General features: G+C 38.2%; 1 protein-coding gene across 2 annotated transcripts in view; it reads right to left on the bottom strand.

Moving 5' to 3' along the window:
• Positions 1–6580: 6580 nt before the first annotated feature.
• Positions 6581–25743, bottom strand: part of ENPP1 (ectonucleotide pyrophosphatase/phosphodiesterase 1) — a 72385-nt gene continuing 53222 nt past the window's right edge. The window contains exons 16-25 of one of the 2 annotated variants that reach the window (XM_027603409.2): positions 24558–24627; positions 23755–23842; positions 22459–22628; positions 21570–21621; positions 19837–19991; positions 18160–18289; positions 16825–16905; positions 15821–15953; positions 13841–14003; positions 6581–10714 (exon numbers count right to left, since the gene is read on the bottom strand). In XM_027603409.2, the coding sequence (XP_027459210.1) occupies positions 10544–10714; positions 13841–14003; positions 15821–15953; positions 16825–16905; positions 18160–18289; positions 19837–19991; positions 21570–21621; positions 22459–22628; positions 23755–23842; positions 24558–24627 (1213 nt within the window). In that variant the 3' untranslated portion in view covers positions 6581–10543. The remainder of the gene's footprint in view (positions 10715–13840; positions 14004–15820; positions 15954–16824; positions 16906–18159; positions 18290–19836; positions 19992–21569; positions 21622–22458; positions 22629–23754; positions 23843–24557; positions 24628–25743) is intronic. The other variant, XM_027603410.2, reaches the window with a different exon arrangement.

Below are 25743 nucleotides of genomic sequence, written 5' to 3' on the forward strand. Positions count from 1 at the left end.
ATATAAAATCAATACACACTCACACAAAAGACTTAGATCTCAATTTTTAACTCAGTCTTGTTGCTTTCACAAACTGAAGATAGATTTTTGAAGAATTCCAAAGTTACGTAGCACGTAATAACATAGGTAGTCCTTTCCTCTGCCTTCAATAGTCTCTGTACCATTTTCCAGCCTCTGCCCACTGCCTGGTCCCAAAGCCAATGCCACACGTTTCAAGTTGCACTTAGTACCACCTGCTCTCAGGTATCAAATATATATCATTGCATAAAAACACTCCAAGACATAGTAGCTTATAAGAATGATTTCATAATTCTCATGATTCTATGGCTGTGCTCAGCAGGGTGGTTCTTCTGGTGGTCTCACTGGGGTCATTCACACCACTTCAGCCTTTGGGCAACTCCATTAGGGCTGGAGGACACAGGATGGCCTTACCCTCTCATCCGGGGCCTTGGTGCCGGCAGGGAGCTGAGCCTCTCTTCTACACAGTCTCTTATCATCTGGTGGGTTAGCCCTGGCTTCCTTACCTGGTGGTAGGAGCATTTTCAGAGCCCAAAGCATAAGGTGCAAGGACCCTTAAGGACAATCTCGTAAGTGAAAAAAAATGTCACTTTGGCCACATTCTATGGGTCAGGGCAAGTCCCAAGGCCAGCCCACATTTGAAGGTTGGAGCAACAAAGTTACACTGCAAAGAAGCATGCGGGACAGAAAGAGCAAACGATCTATTCCAATGGGGAAATGGGAAATGTAATGAGACCCATTCTGGGAGAAAGCCCAGTGACACAGGGAAGGAGAAAAAGGGGTTGACAGAGATGTGCAATCTCCCGGGCATGCACTAAACTGAGGAAATGAACCACAATCCAAGAGTCTCCAACACAGGAGCTGTTTACACACCCGACAAGGTGAACATTTGTATGAGACAATCTCAGAAGAGGAAAGGAGCCCAAATATCATAGAAAGTCTAGGATAACCTCAAGCCCTCTTTTCTCCCACCACTACTCCACCCTTGGGCTTTAAAAAAGTGGAGAGGAAGCAAAATATTTCTCTCTGAAACTATAGTTTAAAGGAATAAACAAACGATTCTCAGATACAATTGGAAGATGGTCACCCACTCCATCTCTGAGTAAAATAGAATGTCAAACGGGGGTAAGATAAAAAGAAATGGCATTAAACTCAGCAAATATACCCTGGACTAAAACAGGAGGGAGGGAAGGAGGCAGAGTGAGAGGGGAGGAAGGAAAGTTTATTTCATCTATTCCACCTAGAAGAAAACGTAGGCCAACTGATAAGAAAATTGACACATGAATCCAATAAATAAAAATAAACTCAAAGAGGGGCGCCTGGGTGGCTCAGTCGTTAAGCGTCTGCCTTCAGCTCAGGTCATGATCCCAGGGTCCTGGGATCATGCCCCACATCAGGCTCCCTGCTCCGCGGGAAGCCTGTTTCTCCCTCTCCCACTCCCCCTGCTTATGTTCCTGCTCTTGCTGTCTCTCTCTGTCAAATAAATAAATAAAATCTTAAAAAAAAATAAAAATAAAAAAATAAACTCAAAGATACAATAAAACAATAAAAGGAGATTTTAAAAGAGCAAAGAGGCCCAAAGAAATAATAATACACAAATAAAAAATTAAAGATAGCAAAGAATAAACATGCTGAAAAATGGAATCAGGGGCAGACAGGGATGCTTGAGATAATCACAGTGATTGGAAATATATTTAAGAAAGATTAAAGCAGTAATCGAAAAGCTAATAAAGGAGCCCAGGATGTCAACAGTGGGAAGCTGGTGGGATGATGATTATTTCACTCCTTATGCTTTACAGTGTATTTTTACATTTCCAAAATAAAAATGAAATCTGTCCATGAGGAAATCATTGTTCTTTTTTAAAAAGAGAGGTTAATGGACGATGGGGAGGGATGGGGAGGTGGTCAGAAACCAAATTATTGGAGTTTCAAACAAGGGGAGGAGTTAGTGAGGAAATAAAGTCAGGAGATGTAAGCCAGGCACTTATTGGTTCTGTCTCACCGTGGGAGCTCCAGGGACAGACGCAACATGGCGGACGCTGTAGCGAAATGGAAGGACCCGTTTATAATCAAAGCAGAAAGATGGCAGCAGAGCAGAGGTGGGAATCACAGATGTGTGACTGAGGAAGAAGGGTTAATAACAAGAAAAACAAAGCTCTGGAGGAAGTGAGAACTCAGGTCTGAAAAAACAAAAAGAAATCACACTTTCTCCGTGAGAGACTAGAAGGAAGGTGGGTAGGTGTGAACACAGAAGCTTGGAAGTGAAAGGAAGATGACAAAAGACAAACGTTTTGTGCAAATGGGCTTTTTTGAACTGTGTTAACCTCACCATGGCGAACAGCAATGTAATGAGGGAATATCATTCACGCACTATTAATACGCACCTAATTGATATCCGAGGTGCTGGACATTTTCTGCTGTTTGGATGCTTATCACCACATATATAGATATGGGTGAAGACACTCCAAATACTTTATAAGATTCAAGAGTATTTTTTTATCTAAATGAATTTTACTGGTGTTTTTTTCCCAGATTATAAAAGTAATGAATTATAGAGGAACAAGAAAGTGAGGGTCACCCCAAGCCCCAGCATGCAGATATAATCACTGTAAATATTTTACTGCATTAACTTCCAGAGAGAAGAACAAGAGGGGAGAAACTGAGCAGGAAAGATACACAAGAGGAAGGGAAGGAAGGGGAGGAAAAGGGATTTTACTTTTCCTTTCACCAAAATGGATACATTATCATCTGCTGTTTTAGAAGCTGTCATTGTTGATTCCTGTATCATGAAGTTTTTCCACTTTAGTAGATTTAGATAAAGATCACATCTTAGAGTATCCTAGTAATAGTAATATGCTATTACTATTTCTCTAATAAGAGTCAACCATTTCGCTTGAGCATCATTTTAGGTCCTCGTACAATGGCTTCTTCAGAATAATTTGAGGAGCTGAAATGTGAGCCATAGTTTATGAACAATTTTTAGACTTTTGGATCGCAATTATCAAATTACCTTCATTTGGGCCGTAACAGTGTGTACCGCCACCGGCATGGTGTGACTGCTGCCAATGAACTTCGCAACACTGGAGATCTGTACCTTTTAAAACTTTTCCCACGTGGTAAGCACAAAAATAATGTCATTTGCCTGTCTTTAACTTAAGTGCTAAAACATTCCTATGTTTTTGTTTTTTACAGCTCTTTTCCTTATGAATGTGTTAATCCAGACTTCTGCCCATTTTTCAATTGAGAGTTAACATTTTTTGATTTTGCTTTTAAGTGCTCTTTTTTAAATGTGGTATTTCATACTATTAATACACTATTAATGAATTTAATTCTGGCTTGAAATTCAGCTGCTGATGGAGTAAAACTTGATGAATCTGAACATTTTCAACATATTCTTCCAGGAGGCAGTGGGACATGCTGTTTGAGTAGATGAGATTTACCAAGACCTGGGCTCAAATCCCTGCCAGTGATAACCCACTAGCCAGGGTTAGGATTAGTATTTTCACATTACAGAATTGTTGAGAAAATATATGTAAATCATTTAGCACAATGTCTGGAACCAAAGAAACACCCAGTTAAGTTAGCTATTATTGTAATTATCATATTTGATCCAGTTTCAGAGATGTCTTTGTTATCATAATAATGTGACTGATTCATTGGGCAAATGAATAATCAAATTTGTTTACGGTCAACCTTCCATGATGGAAAGGGAGGATTTCACATCACTAATACTTCTTCGTCCGTCACTATGTTAGGCAATACGAGATTCCATTGCCCTGAATTTCAAAGATAGTGAGAAGGGGTAGGAAAATCTCTCTCCTCTTGAGTAAAGCAAAGTTGCCTCAAAATGCTTGTTGTAGACGCCCCAGCGGGGTTGCTACCGTCGACTTATTTCTTCCAGGCTGATGTGTTTTTCCTCACAGCAAAAGGTGTTCCCAGAAGTTGATGGATGTGAAGACTGAGAGATGCTCCTGTGTGTGTCCACCTTTGCCAGTAAATGTTTACAACAGATTTTTTTAAAAAGCTTTTATTTATTTATTTGAAAGAGAGAGAATGAGAGATAGAGAGCACGAGAGGGAAGAGGGTCAGAGGGAGAAGCAGACTCCCTGCTGAGCAGGGAGCCGGATGCAGGACTCGATCCCGGGACTCCAGGATCATGACCTGAGCCGAAGGCAGTCGCTTAACCAACTGAGCCACCCAGGCGCCCTACAACAGCTCTTTGCAGCTGGAGGAACACTGCATGCTTTGTAGAGAGGTTTTCACGTGAGATGTCAAAACTCTGAGAAGTTCATTCTTTTCCTCTTCAGTTCACCACGCATCACACTTTGCACAGGGAAGTCTATGAAACTGTGAGTCAGTGAAACTGAATGGCCCCTGAAAGGCATTCTTGATCTTATATATACTGTCTTCTAGCTGCATTTCTATAACCTGTGATTCCTGAGCTGTCTTAAATGGATATTTTGGTAGGATCAGCTTATTGGGTTTTATTCATCTGGATGTTGTCTTTATTAACCAACTACTATGTGCCAGGTGCTGTACTAGAATCAGTGGCTATAAAGATTATTTCTGTTCTCAATGACAGACAGCTTTGGAGACAAGACAAAGAAATACCTGAAAAGGAATCTATCAATTTAAAAAAATATATGCTTAAGTGTTAAATGAGAGTTACAACCACTGGTGGAAAAATCTTACAGGACTGAGTTGTATCTCTTATGAAACAGCACACTCCTGACGTAAATCTCATCAAAGTTACAGTTTTAGGGAAGAAACTCAAAGGGTATAGTCTTGGCAAATTTAACAAAAGACCACCGGCTGGAAATGCTTAGATAGTGCAGCTTCTTGGGACTTCTCAATTTCCTTATGAGATTTGTGGAACGTGTTCTCTTTAGGATAAGATCCTGCCAGGTCCCCTGGAAGCCCTAGGTGGAAGCTAACAATTCTCTTATACCCATAACCACATCACCCCGAAATTATTTCCTTTTATGGCTGCAGACTACCTTTAGCAAGCCATACACTTGGATCAAGTATCAGGGGCTGAGTACAATACCTTAGTAGGTCACAGTGCCATGTAATAACATTGCATACAGATTATAGGACAATAAAATGCATCCCACACACACTGTTGGCTTCAACTACAGAACAATGACTAGCCTGAGGGCCTGTGCTCTGTCATCTCCAATGTCTGGGAGGGTCTGATCACATGACCATGCTTAGGGGTCAAGAGAAGAGAACTGGTGTCAAAAGGATATGGGCCTTGGGCTAGATCTTGAAATCCAGGTGAAATGTTGGTAAGCACCAAGGCGGCAGGCATCCCATCTGTTCTGTTCCCCAATTTATCCCTAATGCCCATTTCCTTGACACAGAGTAAACACAGCTTTGAAATCTGTTCAGTCTTGATCTAACTGAATCTACTCTAGTTGAATGTGGTAAAGTGTTCTATTGAAGTAAACAGTGGTAACATCTTAAAAACACGTAAGTACACAAACAAGGCTTCACAGGTTAACCACTAGTTCTGTTTGGACCTTCATAAAAGTGAGTAACTCTTCAAAACAGTGACATTGTGTCAAGATCTAGAATAGTTTATATAATAGAGAATGCAAAATTGTAGGTTTTGATCTGAGATTTTTTAAATTGTAAAAATTTGAACAATGAGATCCATTCATTGAACTGAGAAAATTTTGGTCTCATTTATTTAAAATAATCTCCAGCGCTATTAACTTATAAACCTTCAGTTCTGAAAGTTTCACTTTCTTTATATTACACTTAGCACAATGTCATCTAAGTGTAGGAATAAAAAAATTTGATAGTGAAAAATACCTGGATGTCTTGGGGCAAAATTATTAAGAGATATAAAAATCTCATTTCCTGGATATTTATTTGTTTTGAATCTTTATCCTGTGAAAGCTGAAGTCTATACTGAGTTCTGAATTTGATATATAATGAAATTCTATATGGGTTTTAAATGAAATTGTTATTTTTATTAAAATCCTGCCCCCTGAGTTGAGGTTTTATGGGCAAGTGTGAAGTTAAATTTAAAACTACGACACTGGGGTGGAATGAAAGGTGCATTTTTTTCTGTTGCTTCCTTTTCACATCTCACAAGGATAACACCGATTGCAGAGATTCTTTCATTTCTAGCAGACTAAAACATATTTTATGCATCTACAGTTTCTGCCATGGCTATAATTTCTAGTAAATATATTTTTCCTTTAATTTCTGTTTATGTGTAATGGAAAGGATAAGTGCAAATATTTCACGTTGAAAAAAATCTATGGAAGTTACATACTGGATACTTTCCCTCTGGTTTCAGACCATTCTACATATTGGAAGTATATTTATACATGCCTGTCTTTTGTTTTTACCTAGAAGTATGATTGCAAATAATTAAAATACCAAAAGCAAGAATATAGGGTACAGATCAGAAATTGATGTTTACTCTGTGAACCTGAAATGAACTTTGGCTCTTTTTTATCCTTCCAACAATACAGCCGTGGTTAATTGTCTACAACTCTTGCACACAGTATCATCCCTGGGAAAATGCCACAACCCCGTTCACTGTCCCCACCCTCCAAACACACACACACACACACACACACACACACACACACACACACACACACACACACGAAAGCGGCCAAGTTTCTGTATATACACTTTTTATTGGTAAATCCACATTTCTTAGCTTAGAGACATATTCTGTAGACTTTTTCCTCTCCCTTATAATATTTAGACTGCCAAAAAACAAGGAAAATGTCATTGGACTGTAGCCATGTTACAATTTTACCTAATGCTTATAAAAGCACCAACACACCAGATTCCTGGGATAGGCTTTTTGGCACGAAGTGTAATCACCACATTTAGTTTCAAAGTTCAAATGCCCATTCCTGTTATAGATAAGATAAGCAGGGCAAGGCAAGATAGTTACTCTAGCTAATGACAGAGTCAAGGTGGGGGGTGGTAACAGCCTTTCCTGGAGGACTGGGTGGTGTTAGCTTCAATCTCATCCACCTTCTCTCCTGAAACAGGACTGGGCCAACTGGCCAAACAGTCCTCTACACATTGACCTACGCTGCTGGAACATTTGCCTTCTTCCTCCTAAGGTTTGCCCTCTTTTCTCTGAAACTTCTAAATATTTTTAAGTTCCACCTGATTCTTTGCTCTACCATGAATGAGCTGACTTAGCTATGAAATTTTATATGGAAGTTACTTACCTCATTTAAGAAGTACTGATCAGAGGCATGGCAATAAAGTTAGGGGAAAATAAAGGTTTCATTTTGCATATGAAAAGCAAAGAACAGCCTTCATTGTAAATAGTAGGATAAAGACATTTTCATATATAGCCATGTAAATTTACCATTCAAATTGGGGACTGGAGGCCAGTCACATGTTTTAAAATGATGAAACAGTCAAAGGAGAGATCTCTTTCAAGACAAAAAAAAGAAAACACTGTGTAAGAGCAACTGAAAAAAAACAAGCTAAATAGGAACAGATGTGGATGCTCTTCACTTTAGAGTCAGCATAGCATTAATAGTCTGACTTATAAGAGCAGGAGATGATTATAACAAAGCAGGAAAAATAAAGTAGTTGTATATCATAAGTTGGTCATAGCAACACTTGTAGAAAATATCAGAAATAGGAGTAAATGGGAAAATGCCAAAGAGTATCCATCCAAGGGATGTTAGAATGTCCTTTCCTTACCTGTTCACCTGAAGAGCTCCAATTTGCACTAAGTTCTAGCCCAAATGTCACCACCTCTGAGAAGTCACTGCTGAAACTGTCAAACACCGCCCAGTGTCTCCTCTGTCCTCCCTGGCACCTTGCCTATGACTCCATTTAAACAATCACCACCCTTTAGGGATCATCTACACTTCTGCTCCATCCTCTCCCTCCTTAAAACTCTAAGGATTATTACTTGTCCTTCTTTGTATTACCTGGTGATTGGCAAAGGGGAGAGACATCTACCCATTTAATTAAGATCTGCTAAGATGCTTTACATAGAGGCAATCATGTGTCTGCATGTATTTTGAAGAATATATAAAAATCAATGAGACACTTCTATAAAGAAGTAGATATCCTTCTGCTAAGTGCAGATAAAAAGCTAAGATATTATATATAAAATAAAAATAGGAAGATTCTGAAAGGTGGAGAGAAGAAGGCAGGCAGGCTAGGGACCTTGGGACAAAGGGACCCAAGGGACAAAAAACTGTGATGAGTTCCCCCGAGTTTTTGCTTTTTAGCTCATATGTCCCAGGCTTGGAGCTGAAGACATCACAACCTGTGAAATGCCAACAGAGCAGGCAAAAAGAAGTCCTAAGAAAGACCTGCTCTCTAGCCAAAGGACTGAAAGAGGAGTAGCCTAGCAAAAGAGAAAACAGTAATTGCAACCAGGTCAGCAAAGGCCAAGTGGGGAGCCTGGACTTCCAACCGTGACAGTCTGTCATGAAGTACCCTAACTGACAGGGTGGTATCTGAGAAGGTTGAGCAGGCAACTGGTCATTTCATCCCCACTTGGTCATAATAAAGCCTTCCCAACATTCCTGCCCACAGTGTCAGTGGACACCACAGGGGAGCAGTGACAAGGCCCCCTGCATACCCCAGCCAGGAAGGCATCAGTGGAGGCCCAGGGGGAGAGCTGAATTTCTACCCTGCACCCTGCGACAAAGGTCCCATCTCACCCCAAGTGTCACTGGAGGCTGAGTGGGAAACCTGGACTCGTAACCACACCTTGGAAGAACTAGACAGTGCCCCTAAGTCCCCCACTAGGCTGATGTCAGAGAAAGTCAGCTAAAGCAGAAGGTTTAAATAAGATCCATAGTCACATAACACCTAAAATATTCAGGTTTCCACTGAAAATCATTCATCATGCCAAGAACCAGAAAAATCTTTTTGAATGAAAAAAAGACAACAGATGCCAACCCTGAGATGACACAGATGCTGGCATTATTTGAAAAGAATTTTGCAGCAGCCATTGTAAAAATGCTTCAGCGAGTATTTATAAATTGCATAGAATAAATGAAAAAATAGAAAATCTCAGCAAAAAAATAAAAATTCTCAGCAAAGAAATACAAGATATAAAGAAGAACCAAATGGAAATTTTAGAAAAAAAAACAACCACCAATAACTGAAATAGAAAAATCAATGGGTGGGCTCAACAACAAAATGGATTAGAGAAAGAAAATAATCAGTGAACTTAAAGACAAACAATAGAAATGACCCAAATTGAACAACAGAGAAGACAGGCTGGAAAAAAAGCAATGTACAAACCCTCAGGGCCCTATGGGACTAAAACAAAAACCAACAAAACTTTCTAAATTATTAAATAATTTTTAGATACAAATCATATTATCTAAAGGATTTTGTGGCCTGTCGTCTGTTGAAGAATGATCATCCTATAAAGGACAAATAAAAATTTTTGGTGGACTAATATAACACCTAAATCAAACCCACGTAGCTTAAAAGTGAAGGAAGCCTTTGAAGGTTCACAGGTTGGGACTAAAAGGTATAGTCTATGTGGTTAGAGGTCAGGTTCATTTATCATGACCACCAAGAAGATGTAAAGTAATGGTTATACATTCTTTCCAAATCTATGGAACTTCAAAACAAACAGCTCAGCATAGTTCTGCTGCTGGTGGGGTCATTTTTGTGCATAGAGGAAAACATTCCTACCATCTTGATGAAAAATGCCACCATGCATGTGTTGACAAGTTCTCTGAAGTTCCACCAAGACATTTGTAATAGTCTAAAATAGCTACTTTTAGAGCTATTTTCAACCTATGTTAATTACCAGTGAACAGGATGGGAATATCTTTCTTTTTGCGCAAATACAGAATAAAATTTTATAGCAGGTAGAGAGACTCAATTACTCAATTCACAGATCTTCCCTCAAAGTTTAACTTGTTAAAGACATTAAATCTGAAGAAGCCCAATCACAAAAAAAAAACAAAAACAAAAACAAAACAACCCCACAGGATTGCATATTTTGGCTTTTGAATGGGTGTCACCAAAGACAGAAAGAGGGCCTTAGAAATATTTTTGCTTCCGCTAATTTTTTCAGTTAAAACTAAAATGAATGGAACTCCAAGTCAGAAAGAATCGAGAATCACCTTTAAGTCTTTGTGAAAATACTAAAGTAACACAGACTATTCCAATCCTATCCATTAGTGTCCTGGTTGCCAGTTCCAGAAAAGTTTATTAGTGAAAATAAAATTCAAATATCTGGTGTCCAGACAAGGTTCACAGCTACTTCTGCCCTTAAGAGAAGTAGAAGAGCAGTTTTAGGACTGGTCTGTCTTTATTCCCCAAAGTGGAACAACTCTTACACATTCAAACATGTGTGAGACTCAATAAGAGTATTTTTCTACTGCCGGGCAGAGGCCGCGAGGTTCCCTGAGATGGTTTATCAGAGGATTCTCAGCTCTAACTCTGGTCGGCAGTTTCCAAACAAGGCGACAGCGTGAATAGAGGACTGTATAAAATAAAAGGTTCTTTCAGAAACATTTATGGTGTGTTTTTGGAATAAAAAATATCAGTCTTCTTGGTTAAAGGTTGGCAACTGTGTTTTCAACTTTAGAATGTCTGAAATTGGCTCTTTCCTTTCTTGATAGAAGCTGAGTCCAGTGATGTGTTCAACATCTGTGATCCGAGCTCTGTGTAACCTCAATAATTCTTCCACCCATGAAGACTCATGCTTCCCATGCTATGAAGATGAGGAAAAAGAAAAGTCACTGGAGAATAGTCAGTTCACTTTCCCTACAAGCACTCCATCTTCCTATTTCAATGAGTTATGACCCTCTGGCTCCCAAATGGCAGATGCTACAAGCTTTGTTAGGCATGATCCCTGCTCTGGAGTAGCTCACCATCTGATATATATGATGCGTCTTTGTTTAATTAGATGTCTCAAATTTGGGAAAGGGGAAGTATATGTGGAATACATTGGTGCAAGAAACTTCAACAGAGTGAGTTTAAAAAAATGTTGGAAAACATAAGCAATGTGGCATATGGTGGAAAGAACAGGGGGATGAGCAGAAAGAAAGTCGGATTTAAGTCCAGATCCTATCATTACCATGCCATGTAAACTGAGGCAAGTTATTTAACATCTGAATCCTGATTCTCTTACCTGCACCCTCCTTACAGGGTTGTTTTGAGGATCAGGTGTAATGATGTGAGCAAATGCACTATAAAAACAACTGTTCTTATCAGAATCAGTTATTTACATGGTTGCAGTGAAGAGGGGGTTGGGGGATGTGGTAAAACACAATTTCATTTCTAGGGAAGTAGTGAAGTCTCAGCTACTAAGAGATCAGACAAGAAGTAAAGGCACATGCTCCAGCACATGGAAGCAGAGCTGGTAGCTGAGGCAGGTAACAGAGATGGAAATCATACATTCATGTGTAAGTACACATTTTTCTGAATATGGCTCCTGGAGAAGGTCAGATGAAGAAGGTATCCACCGGTTGGTGGGCTATGATTGTACTTTAAAGACATCCTCCAATAAAGATTTCTGTACCCTTGGGACAATATTAGTTGGAAATGAGGGCACCTGGGTGGCTCAGTTGGTTAAGCAACTGCTTTCGGCTCAGGTCATGATCCTGGAGTCCCAGGATCGAGTCCCACATCGGGCTCCCTGCTCAGCAGTGAGTCTGCTTCTCCCTCGGACCCTCCCCCCTCTCAAGCTCTCTCTATCTCATTCTCTCTCTCAAATAAATAAATAAAATCTTTAAAAAAATATTAGTTGGAAATGATAACTATAGACTTTCCACATAAAAGGGAAATGGACCAATAATTTCCATTTTCCCATTAGCCTCCAATCATCACTATACCCAAAGCTACTTGCTGCCCCACTCAGTCTCTTTCTCTGCAACAATCTTCACTCTGGCTCTCGGAGGAATAACCCTGACTCAATGGACTACTTGACCATCTACCACAGTAGATATTTTCCATCTGTCCCAACATACACAGGAATAGATAAAAAGTACAGGCAAGGCATCTGATGTCTTAGGCTAACATCCTGCTAATCTTTAGTCACTACTTCAGAGACGAAACAGAAGGAATCAGTCTGTATGTGTGATATGCCTTCAAATAATCCTCTCTCTGGTTCATGTCCAATATTTAGTGTCTTCTAGGTAAACTGCTATTGTAGAATTTGATAAAATGTTTGCATTTAAGATACCGGCACAATAGCTTTTGGAATGGTAGAAGTAGAAAAGGAACTCAGCGCCTCACTCATGATACCTGACATCATTCTGGTCAGGGAGATGTATGCATAAAGTCTCTTTGGGAGGAGGGCCCAGAATTCAGACATGATATCTAGAGAAGTAGAAACCATCTTTAGCCCACATGTGCTGCATGCTAAGAATAGTGGCAAAGGAAGACAGGAAAGGTCTGGGTCCCTAATAGTGCTATTGACCCAAGACTGTCTACTTCTGGACATCCCGTCACACGAAGTACCCACTAATTGCTCAAGTCATTGTAAATGGGTTCTTCATTATTTGCTGAATGCAACACTGATAACTTTGGTGACTATTCAATCTCTTGAGGAAGAGAAAGCAATGAAGAAGGGAACACTTGGTATGTATCCAACAGTGTCCACAACAGTGACCAGTTAGTAGACAGAGAAGCCCAATAGGCATCCAAATAGGTAAAGTCCTACTATTCCGTACCTAATTCTGAAGCATAAGGAAAAATAACTTAATGAGAAATATATTCTACGAGGACTGGGCAATTAATTCTCAGTTTATCAGAGAAACAATTAAAGAGTGAAATATCTTCATGAATTTTAATGAATGACACATAGACTCCTAGATCAGGGATGACAGCGGATCTCTGTATTCTACTCCTGGGCCCACAGCAGAGGCTACTGTCTCTTTTGTTCACTGCTGTGTGCTCTGTACTAAGAGTACCTGGCAACACATATTTATTAAAGGAATGAATGGCTGGATCCAAGAAGGGATAAATGAATAAATGCAGGGAGGAATGAATGAGTGATCACAGCACTCCCTCCTGCTGAGCTCAGACTGGGACCTCAACATCCCTTTGACTACAGGACTCCAGCTATCCACCAACCTTTCAATGAGGCTGGTGAAAAAGCTATATCACTTTGCAAACTTAGGCCTACACTTGCATTGTGTAACTTCAACAGACAAAAAAAGAAAAGTGAAAAAAAAAAGTTAAACAACTAGAAAATCTGGGAAGTACTCTGAAAGAAAAAAAAAATTGGCTCACCATAAGGAAAGACTTTAAAATTCCTAAAATTTTAATACAGTCTTGATGTTCAAAGACTAGTTTAGTTTTTGTTTTGTTTTTTTAATTTTGAGCAAATAAGAGAACATAAAACCATATTTTCCAAACACTGAATGACAATAGAATAAGAAAAGATAATTAGGGACAAACATGATTATTATAATAAAGTGATATATAGAAAATTAATCTGAAATACTACCTAACCATAACATTAAGACTAATTTATAACAGTGCTAACACTTGGGGAATTATGAATCCAGTTTTGAAACAAGAGTAAATTCATAGTTCAAATAAACCTAGAATGTAGTGGCTAAGCCATAAGCAGGTACTAAGTTTTTACATTTTGATTTGTTTTTTTGTGTTTTAACAGACAAGGGCAGTCTTCTCCAAAGATACATCCATCTCAGAATATCAAATTTAAAACCATCCTGCAAAGTACATGTAAAGCACATCTTTTCAAAGTATATCCTTTCAAAGTGCATATTCATATTCTGTTTCCCCCCACAGTAACGTCAGACATGGCACACACAAATATATTCTTATTTTCAACGTTTAAGGTAATAAATGAACAGAGGCTACTTACCACACAGCTCTCACTGTTGTCAGTCCTGTGAGGCAAAATGAAAGCTAAGGTGTCTAAATCATCACACTGGGAGGGAGTCTGGAATGTGTTTTTACAACTTGTCAGCACAATGAAGAAGTGAGTTGGGATCAGAATTTCTTGATTACGGATGAGTCTGCTGTTTCTGGAAAATATGGCAATCTTCACTTTAAGAAAGAAATAACTCTTCTTTTTAATGAAGATTTCAGTAAAGTATATTTTTAATACAATGCATCTAAAAATGAAATTTTACGATTAGTAATCATAATACCTCAACATGTTCTGCCAAATTGAGAGAACGAATTAGAAGACAGATAAACACAAGCCAAATAATTTTTATTTTCTATAAAAATTTATGAACTTCTATAAAAATTTATTGAACTTCAGATTTTTTTTTTTTTTTAGTTCTACCTTAAGACACTGGAAGGAATTGAGACACTAAAGAAAAGATATATCATTCTCGAATACCTACAACAAAGATTCTAAAGCATTATTGATAGTCTTCTCAACTCTAGGCTGCTGTGCACAGACAGTAGGCAGAGAGGAAACTGGTGTGGGATTTTTTTTCTATTCCAGCCCCTCCGGAGAAGTCCTGTTTCTGTGAATTTGCCTTTGTTTTAAAAGGATTTCCTTTCTCATCCCAGTAACTTCTTTTAAATTGCAGCATATTCTCCGACATGTCCCAAGTAATATTTTACCCCATCTTAATTCTATTTCCTTTGATCTCAAAGCTAGTTTATTTATTTATTTTTCAGCATCTTTCCAAATTTAAGGCAGTGGGAGCACTGTCTCCAAGTATAATCTTATGTGGAACCATAATATGTAAAACTGATTAAAACAGAGAGCTCTGGTGGGATGTGAAAGGTATGAAGTTCTCTCCTTCACCCATTCTACTGCTGTGACCTCTGAGGCAGTTATGTTGGGACTCTTATGCCTCAAGGGATATAGTAAAAACAACAACAACAAAAACCCCCAAACCCTGTCATTTGACAAACTACTGTTTGTAAATTACACAGTACAAACTAATGTGTCACAGATATACGTGTGTGAAGAGTAATCCCTGAGCCACCTGAGAAAGCAGTTCTTAGGAAAGAGCTGAACATCAGCAATTCATTCTCTTTTTCCTGTAGCCTTAATAGCAATATTGCTTCAAAAAATCATGCTGTTATTAAGAAAGATCAAATGGCTTCTAAAATGTTCTGTCACTCTACTTTATAAAACTAGTACCCACTCATGGTTTCTTTCAAGATGTCATTCAATCTCCCTCTAAGCAAGGCTGGGTAAAAGCTGTGACATTCGCCCAAGGCCTACGCCTGGACACTACAGCCTTATAACCCTGCTGATTCTTCCACTCAGGATGCCTCTAGCCACACCACATGGTTCTTTATCTTCTAACCAGCAGTAGTTAATGAAGACAGTATCTTAACAATTAGCTACACACAGAGATTTTAAACATGGATGTTACCTTCTTAACATATGGTAGAGTTCAGTGTTTAATCTGAGCTCAAGAATTACTCATCTAAACTGAGTCGAGGAGAAACACTCCTTTCCTCTAAAAAAACATTTCACTGAACACTGAGCAAAACATCAAAATTAATCAGATATTTCAAGGGGCTTCCAGTGTAATCAGAAATGTCATGTCCGTTGGGCACCTAGATGGCTCAGTCATTAAGCATCTGCCTTCAGCTCAGGTCATGATCCCAGGGTCCTGGGATCGAGTCCCACATTGGGCTCCCTGCTCAGCGGGAAGCCTGCTTCTCCCTCTCCCAATCCCCCTGCTTGTGTTCCCTCTCTCGCTGTCTCTCTCTCTCTCTGTTGAGAAATAAATAAAATCTTAAAAAAAAAACGGAATGTCATGTCCGTCAATATGAATAATATTAGACAGAAAAGGCTCCGCTGACTCAACTGGATGGTAATCCCAAGTAACAGCTGTTTTTAAGAGTAAATGAAATATGTTCTTACTGCTTCAGGGTCTCCGAGTAATCATAACATCCGTCGTAATCAGAGTCAAACACAGGACCACACACAACATTGATGCCATTTCTTTCTTCTGCATACCTCTGCAGAAGGGTGCCGTGAAAGTAGCGCCATATAACTAAAACAAGAAGGACGTCAGTGTAGTTTCAAAACAAGGTACCATTGCTGTCATGTGAAATAACTCAACAACCTTATTCAAAATCAGCATTTGTAATAATTACAGACAAAGTCAAATTTGGCTTCAGTCTTAGTATGAGGCCAAAAATCCATTGTTCAGCTTTGGCAGAAGAGACAAACATTGAATTCAACACTATTTGGGGCATCCCTGACCATGTGCATCAGCATGAATTTGGATAACAGATCATCATTAGGCATAAAAAACCACGAACATACACAAACAAGGCAGGTTATTCAGATTTACTATTAATATCTGAATATTCCCTTTGAAATATTCACAACAATTCTACATGTAAATTAGAGTAAAAATCTCCTAGGATACTCTATATTTTGAAATTCTATATGTCACTTGAAGAATAGTTTAAATTTATTTTTGGAAGAGTTCCAAATACTGTGATAATTAATAATGATACAAAAATCTATTCATTTCAAGATCAAAAACAATTATCAACAACTTCCATAACTTAAATGGGAAACAAACTGAAAGTTAATGTGTTAGTAGACTATATTAGCCAGATAACTTAGGAAGAATATTACATACTTTTTCCATCAAAAAATGCTTATAAACATGTAAATACAAAGTAGAATAATAGGTATTGGAATATGTTATAATTCTAATAGTTGCAAAATTTTTATGTACTGGCATTGTCAAAGTTAAGAATGTATAAAAATGTATACCTCTGAGAACATGCACCTATAAAACATGTTTGATAGTCATTTAATTTAGAGGATCAGTCTTATTAATATAAATTATACCTATAATATACAGAAAATTCATTGAAATTGTGAGATACAGGGTTAAAATTTTTTACCTTGAAAACTCTGGTACATCGGCACTATATTAGTATTCAGCAATGCTTCAGAATATAGTTGATTTGAACCTTTATTTAGTTCTACAAAGAAAATAAAAAAAGACAACTATCTCATTCTTCATGAATAACATTAGAAATTATACTTTCTCATGTGAGGGCATTTTAAAAAATTAGCTGAGTATCACCTTAAACCCATAATACATTCCTAGGTATGGGGTCAAGGGAAAGTGCAATGTGTTTGGTCAAGTCCCTTAAAAAAAGTAAAATATTTAGATCTCTTCTTCAAGATGAATTTATCAAAGAAACAAAAGCTTAATCACAGCCCCAAAGTAAACATATTCAAATTTTACCTTATTTGCCTATTTCAACTAAAACTGTATTGTGTTGACAACCCTCTTTCCTTAAACTCTTCCACAGTGAGAAGAAAAAAGAGACTATCTGGCTTCAGAACACCTACTACCCAGAAAAAACATCGCAGGATGTCTGCCTCGAAATGCTGTACAAGGTTTCTTTGTATGGATTTTCAGCTTGGGCCTGGTCTATTTTTATAAAGCAATAGCCAAGTTCTGACTTCAGACACTTACTCCGGGGACTGGACTGGATATTGAGAATATTTGAGCACCTGGAGCCTTCTGGTTTTTGCCTTTTAAGGCCAGCCTCAAAATGTCTTCTCATTAACATACAAATTTGCCACATTAAAAATTGAACACTTAACTTCAAAAAGAAAAGAAAGCTAGTCCCTAGCGGCTCCATTTCTGTGAAAGAGCAAGCACACTTAGGCTCTGCCTACCCCTAATTCTTTGACAAATTACATCTTTCCTTTTTTAAAAAATTTTATTTATGTATTTGAGAGAGAGAGAGCATGAGTGATGAGCAGGGGTAGGTGGGTGGGAAGGGCAGAGGGAGAGGGAGAAGCAGGTTCCCTGGTCTCTGGGACCCTGGGATCATGACCTGAACCTAAGGCAGATGCTTAATGGCCTAAGCCACCCAGGCGCCCCTACATTTTTCCTTTTAATAAACAAATTATCTCCTTCCTAAGAACCCTGATATATCCTTCTGACCCAAGCTTTCTCAAATTCTATGTAAAAGAAATGTAGAAAAGTGAAAAATGTCCTATCTACAGTGTCCGCACTAAAAAAACTAAAGCAAACAAAAGCAAAAGTTTTCTAAAACTCAAACTTCAGACACTTTAAAAATTTTCCCTAGGAGTTATACTTCTCGTTCACCATTCTCACCAATTAAAAAACAAGATGATGTATTCGGCCTCATAAGGAAAAGAAAAGGAAGAGAGAAAGAGGCCAAGAGAAAGGGAAGGTCAGGGAGGTAGAAACTTACGCGGTGGGTAGAGGAACCCATAACTCAGCTCAGCGTTATTTTTATAAAAGGAACACTTATGGACAGGACTAAGAGAAATTCGAAGATCCTGGTAAAGACAGTTGGAAATGTCTTCTGCAGAGAAACTGTCCTGGAAAACAAAATGAAAAGAGCTATCAGGTGTCAGGCATACAAAAGGAAAGAAGATTGCTTTATGAGTAGCTGAAGATGGATCACACCATATGATTATAGAATTCTAGCTGTCCTTCACCATTTTCCCATTTTTCTAGCAGTATATTGATCTTTTTTCTAACTGAAATGCAAAAACTCTTTACGGTATTAAGGATACTAGTCATTTATCATATATGTGCAAATATTTTCCTATTATGCTGGGCTAATTTTGTGTATCACGTTTTTGTTTAGTCAATTGCAAACTTTTATGTAGCCAAATGTTGATTTGGGGGGACCCGAGTCTATCTTCCATACACAACTGCACAGACTAAGGCTGAGGGTGGGGTGCCACTGAATAGCAGTGCAGCATGGAAACCTCAGGAGCACTGATGATTGAATTTATGCAGCATTGATTACATAAGAAAACCGAACATTTGAACAGAATTAAAGAACACTGTAATTAAGGCATGAAACAACAGTAAATCTGATGGGGACCTACAAAACACCATGCAGACTCCTATTTATCACAAAGTCAAGTAAAAAATGTGTCTAGTGTTGGAAGTCTTCAAAATTAGAACAATCATTTTATGGTAGAAACTTTATGGGATTATGTGACTATGTGTGGGTACATAATACATATATTTGTAACAGAGAAATTACATATATACCCGCACATATCCCCATCTTTTTATTTCACTTTCTCAGTGAGTATTAACAATAGTTTTATTTTTTAAATCCAGCTGCTACTCTCAGTTAAGCTCTCTCAAATCCCCTTTTCACCCCTTAAGGGCATCCTGTAGCTTGCCAGGCATTCAGTTCCTGAAAATCTGGTTGGTCTAGTTTAAAAACTTCAATTTGATTAAAATCTAAATCTCCTCCCCTTCCCCATTCTCTCTTTTTCAAGGCCTCACTTCTGTTACTCTTTCTACCAGGGCAACCAGCGGGCAGAGGTGAGGCGGAAGGGTGGTCTTATTCGGCCTGCCCCCCGCCTCAAATCTTTTCAAGGCCTTCCTGTGTTTTGGGATGTGGACAAATCCCTGGCCTCTCTCTGGTCTGGTTTGGGGGTCTTCCTGTAAGTGGTATATGCAGGGAGGTTACTGAGCTTTCATGACCTTCCCCATCAGTGAGGACCCCCTCAGGTGAACGCCACCAAAGAAAATCCTTGTGCTCACACATCTATGTATTTAGAGAAGAATCACTGCACCTGACTGCAAAATTGATTTCATAAAATTATAAATCAGAATCCTAAAATATTAATATAAACAAAAAGCAAGGGAGAAACTTCTAGTGCCTGCACATCCCTCATTTCACACAAGAAGAAATCCTCTCTGAGTCTCAAAGTCACATAGCTAGTTCATGGCAGAGCCAGAACCAGAACCTAATCTTCTGACTCAGAGTTCAGTGATCTAATTCAGGAACTGATGTTAGAGCCAAGATTAATTTACCCAAACTAACTCTGCTTTCGATGTTTTGCTTAATGATAATTTGAAATAATTACACATAGTTAAAGAAGCAACCAATACTTGCATTTCTGTCGACAGTGTAAGAGGTCCAAAGGGGCATCAGGAAGTCATGGCTATAACCACTCACAAACTGGTGCTGGTAGAGAAGACAGACCGAGGTGTTCCTCTGGAGAACTCTGGGTCTTCCATAAGGTAAAGTGCTGCACTTAATAACCTTCTCTTGGGTTGTAGGGGAAAAATGAAACCACCATTCAAACATACTTACTGTGACTTCTCTGACAATACATAATGATATATTCATCCAATTCTTTCCTCTACTTAACCCTATTGAAAAGTTATTTTTAACTATAAAAAAAAGCTAATTACAAAGAGCAGAACCATAAGGAATTAACAAAAGAGATTCACTATAGTTTTTGCCTATGAAGATTCTGAAAGATCGATGTAATAGCAAGAGATCACAAGAGGACACTATGTGAGACTGTTAGAAATTTTAGCATTAGGACTTAAAGAATATTGCTAAAATTCTTTAAACATTATTTTAATGATTTATTCTTCAGGGAAAACTCCAGACAGAGAAGTTTCTGGATGATATGGATGCTTGGAAAGCAAAAATTCACAACTAAACTTATGAGACTGAGCTGAATGAAAGAGTAATAGTATAGACCATTTATTGTACTTTTTCCAAGTACCAAGTGCTTTGTAGAGTCCTTTGTATACATCATCTAATTTAATTCTTACACAGCCCTATGAATTAAGATTATACGCCCATTGTACAAAAGAGAAATCGGTAGTTTACAGAGAGTGAATACTTTTTCCATGGACATATAGTTCCTCCACTCATATTCAAACACAGATCAATTCCAGAAGTGTCATCCTTCACCACAACACTGTCATCACAGGGTCATCAAAGATTTCTCTAAACATTTACAGATATTTTGATTTTATTTTATTTTTGAGAGAGAGGGAGAGAGTGAGAGTGCATGTGAACAGTGGGAGGAGCAGAAGGAGAGGAAGAGAGAGAATCCCAAGCAGATCCACACCCAGCGTGGAGCTCGATGTGGGGCTCGATCTCAGGACACTGAGATCATGACCTGAGCCGAAATCAAAGAGTTAGATGCTTAACTGACTGAGCCACCCCAGGTGCCCCACATTTACAGAGATTTTATATAGACAAATTCAACTTGGGAATTATGCAGAATTCACCTTTTTATTCCAGAAGGAAAAGAACTGAGCCAAGTAACTTAAGGATCAGAGACTATATCAAAGTGTTTCAGAGAATATATCAAAGTGTATCAGAGACCATATCAAAGGGATGCTGAACATCCCAGTCACAACTGACAAATGTTAGCAGTTATCTGTATATTAAGCCTACTTAATCTTCACTCAAAAGTTATGAAGAAATAACTTTAGATAAATAAGCCAATTTATATTCTCTTGTAATGAACTAAGAAGCAGGTGCGACAGAAATTTAACAGGTGTTTACAATGGACATCTGAAGGTCTCTTATAAACCTATAAAAATCTTCAAAATCTCAAACCACCTCCACTATGTTCATAAAAAGTAATTCAGCTTCCACTAAATATATGATGTGCTGTAAATATCCCTTCTTTCCTTATGTCGAATGGTCTAGACTGTCAAGCAAAGACATCTCCACATCTCCTCAGGTGCCGGTCCTCCACCACTACTTTTAGGTTATTGGTTGTTCTCAACTAACACCCCAAACCAATGTTCTGTGGTTCACATGGTTGAGAAAAAGCCTGCTTCCACATTCCAAGCTCAAGGGTAAACATGCCTTACCTTCTGCCACAGTCAAATTCAACTGTATCTCAAAATCCACAACTGGCAAGACCTAAAAAGTTAATAATACGATTTTAAGCAATGAGAGACATGAGGTTTGGTTTGGTTTTATTTTTGTCTTGAGACATGTTTTAATCTCGTAACAACTTCTACAGGCTAATTATTCCATCATGGAACAAAGATAAAGCCATCTTGTACAAGTCAAACATTTTTTTGACAAAGAGGAAAAAAGTTCGGACGACATCTGCAAAAAGACAAAACTATTACCCAAGCATAACACTATGAATGAAAAGAATCATTGCATTATAATTTTTATCACTCCTCTTACAGTCTTTCTATCAGCCTAAAACAAAATGGAAAACATAAAATCAACTGCTCCCCATATCTTTAAGGACACTATCAGTTTTGTTCACTTGTCACATATTTTCATCTTCTTACAACTATATGTTAAGATAGGAGTAAAAAAAGAAACAGTGCCATATTCCATTTCATACCCCCAAAAAATGCGATTTTCCCTCTAAATTTAAAATTAATTGAGAGATATTTTAGAGAAAGAATACTGTGTTTGGTTGATAATCAAGACCTCACTGCTACGATAACAGCACAGATTCCATGATTCAGGATCCTCCAGGACTCAGCTGGACTTCTCCCAACCTGCACCCAAGTCAAGTCACAGCACCAAGGGATAAAGACAGAGGTGAAAAATGCAAAACCCAGGAAGAGGAAAAATAAATGATAAAAGGGTGGCATGTGTTCCATCAGAATTAAACATAAATAGATATTTATGCCCACTCACAGACTTTAATTTGATCATTAAGTGTTTCTATAGCACGAGCTATGCAGAGGGTGCTGCAGGATCCAACTGGGCTACACTTTGGTCAGTACTTACTGAGGGATGGCACGAGCAGTCAAGGTTACGTCTGGGGGTTCTTGTGAAGGGGCACTGTACCACGGGGTGGACTTCTTTGGGATTCTTTGGGGTGTAAACAGGATTCTTTAGAAGGTGGTTAAGACTTCCATGAGTTCCGTTATTAGGAGCAGGTGTCAAATTCAGTAAATCTGCATAATTCCGAGAATGGTAAATGGTTACTTAGAGGTTTCAAAAGCAAATAAACAGCAGACTTATCCTATGACTTTTATTTTTTTAAACCTTATCTATATAAGAGTTCTTTACTCTCTACATAAAGTGAAACTATGAAACACTCTGGAATTTTAGAGCATTTATAACTATGATATCCTTAATGGAATTACTGATATGTATGCTATACTTCTCTATGGAAACTTCTGAATTTTAATGTGTATGACTATAGTAACCTCCATGGCATGCTTACTATATGCCAATCACTGTGCTAATGTATTTATCTTACTTAATCCTCAAAACAATTTAATAAGTTATTGCCAATATTTGGTAGATGAGTAGTCACTATGATTACTCATAGTGCTTTGCTCAAGGCCTCAAAGCTAGTACGGAGTAAGACCTAGGATTCAAAACCAGCTTTGTCTGAGTCTGACTCATGCTCTTGGTAATAACAACAGCAAATGCTTCTATAGTAAAGCACTTAGGATATGCCAGGCACTGTTTTAAGTGCTTTAGGACATATGAATTCATTTAAGTATATAGGCTCCCACTTAAAGAATTACACTGAGGACATATTTAAGGTTTGCAAATGCCCAGTATCATTGTCAGAAAAAGGAAGTAATATTTAAAACACAACACCCAACCATAAAAGTACTAATTAGTACACACTAAACGAGGCATGTATCTAATGGGTCCTCCTCAATTTCTACAACCTTGACATTGCCATGCATTCAACTCATCGCTACCAGAGGTTCCGCCTGTCTTGTGCACCCTTCACAGACTCCAAACTCTTTCTTGGGCTTCCACCCCAGACCTGTTTCGATTGTCATATAATTAAGCCCAAGGCCTGGCAAACTGTTACGCACTGGCGATGTACAGATCTCCCTCCTCTGCGTGCTCCACTTTACCTGTGCAGCCTAGTGGAAGAAACGTAAGTCATCAGATGGCACAATCCCCATATTTTTTTCAGTGACTCTGGGTCAGGAAGAAGAAGGTCTGTCTCCCCTCATCATCATCTCTACAAAGGTGCCCACCATGTGACCTACTTTTGATAATCCCATTCCAGCTCTGTTTTCAGAAGAAATGAAACAAGCCTGTTCCACTTACCACACATTAAATTATAGACCTCGATATTTTCAAAGGAGTCAACCTCAAGGCGGTGCTTGAATCCAGGTCCGTAGCCAATAAAGAGGGCCTAGATGGGCCAGAAAAGTAAGAGTGTGTCAATTCATTTCAGCTATGGACGTAGCTGGTGACAATATTATTTTACATTATCCATGCTGTACATATATAAACTGGTTAAGATAATGGGAAAAATACTGTGTCCGTGGACTTGGCGGGCTACTATTTTAACCCGTGTTGCACATTCAATCTAAGGACATGTGGGATATTTCTCTCAGCTTTACTGCAATTCCTGACTTGACAGAACAGAATGGATGATGAAATCATTGCTCATCTGTGAAATGGGATATAAATGTCACCCTGCCCATCTCACACAGTGCTGTAGGCATCAAATTAAATCACCGTTGTGGTATATCCTGAAATTTTAAATTGCTAGGTGGATGTAAGGCATCATCTTCACTTAGAACAAAAGTCTGATATCTTTTCCCCTATTAAATCACTAGTTTTCATTTACCATGGGGCAATGTTCTTAATGGAGCACAAATATATGCAAAGTAACTATTAGAAATTTAGTATGAGGTAAGAGTCACATGTTCATGAAACATGCATATAAAATTTTAACAAAATTCTATTAATGTAATGCCCAAAGCAAAACAGCTATAGAAAATTATAAGCTTCATTAATTCTCATTCAAGACATACAATCACACTCCACGTTTCTAAGTCTATAACTTTATACAGTTTTCTTCAGATATAAACTATTTTTTTAAGTATAACAAGTTTACTTACTTGCATATTTGAAAACAAATTGTCAGAACCATGGAATCCACTTCCACAATGTTTCCTTTCTGAAGGAGTCCTAATTTTGACATAATATGAATTAATGATGTAAAGTCTATTCCTACTGCCAAATTTATAATCGTGACATTATTTCTGTCCATAAGGAATAAGTAACTATTTTGTTAAACAAACCAAAAAAAGGTAAACAAAACCACCAGGCTTGGAAAGCATCAAGGGGTCACCTTTATCTTTTATTTTGTAGATAAATCAACTCTATAAGCAGTGTGGCATGGAGGGGAAAAGCCACTAGCATTGACACATAACTAGTTTTGAACCCTGACTATGCTATTTACTAGCTGTGACTTTGGCAAGTTAGTTATCTTCTTCGGGTTTCAATTTCATGTTGGGTTGTTTGTACAAATTAAATGGCTTAGTCTAAAGAAATCTTTGGAATACAGTAGATGTTCGTGAAATGTTAGTATATTATTAATATGAGGGTAAGGACCATCCCTTCCTTCATATTTTTCTTCCAAACACTAAAAGCACAGCTCTCTAGTGAAAGGAGAGACAGTGAAACGTTCACCCAATCCTTGTTCACTGCTTAGGTTTTGCTTTATCATCCTTGGCTTCCTGGCAACCATCAAAAGAGTTAATTATCATGTCTTGAGATATTAACAATATTAACCATCCGAATAATTTTCCAACACTCCAGAAAACTGAGGTGAAAAAACTACTCTATGAAGAAAGTAATTGCTTGTTATTATAAAGAACTTTTACCAATTATTTGATGGATTTAAAGGTATTATTAGTATAGCTGTAATGTGCAGAAGAGATACAATGGTTAAGTGATAAGACTAATGTAGAACATAAGAAATAATCAATATGGATGTGAGCAGAGCAGCGGTTCCTAGCTGGGGGTGGATGGTCCTCCCCAGGGAATTTCCAGCAATATCTGGAGACATTTTTGTTTGGCACAACTGTGGAAAGTATACTTTTTCATCTAATGGGTAGAAGCCAGGGATGCTTTCAAACATCCTGCAATGCACAGGACAGCTACCCACAACAAAGAATTATCTGACCCAAAAGGTCAACAAGCCAAGGTTGAGAAACCCCGGGATAGAGTGAAGAGAATCATATTTGTACAGTTTTCATATAACAACATTGTTGGAAAGGACCCAGTGGTTACTTTGAATCA

The sequence above is a fragment of the Zalophus californianus genome, chromosome 7 (assembly GCF_009762305.2).
Source record: "Zalophus californianus isolate mZalCal1 chromosome 7, mZalCal1.pri.v2, whole genome shotgun sequence".
NCBI lineage: Eukaryota > Metazoa > Chordata > Mammalia > Carnivora > Otariidae > Zalophus > Zalophus californianus.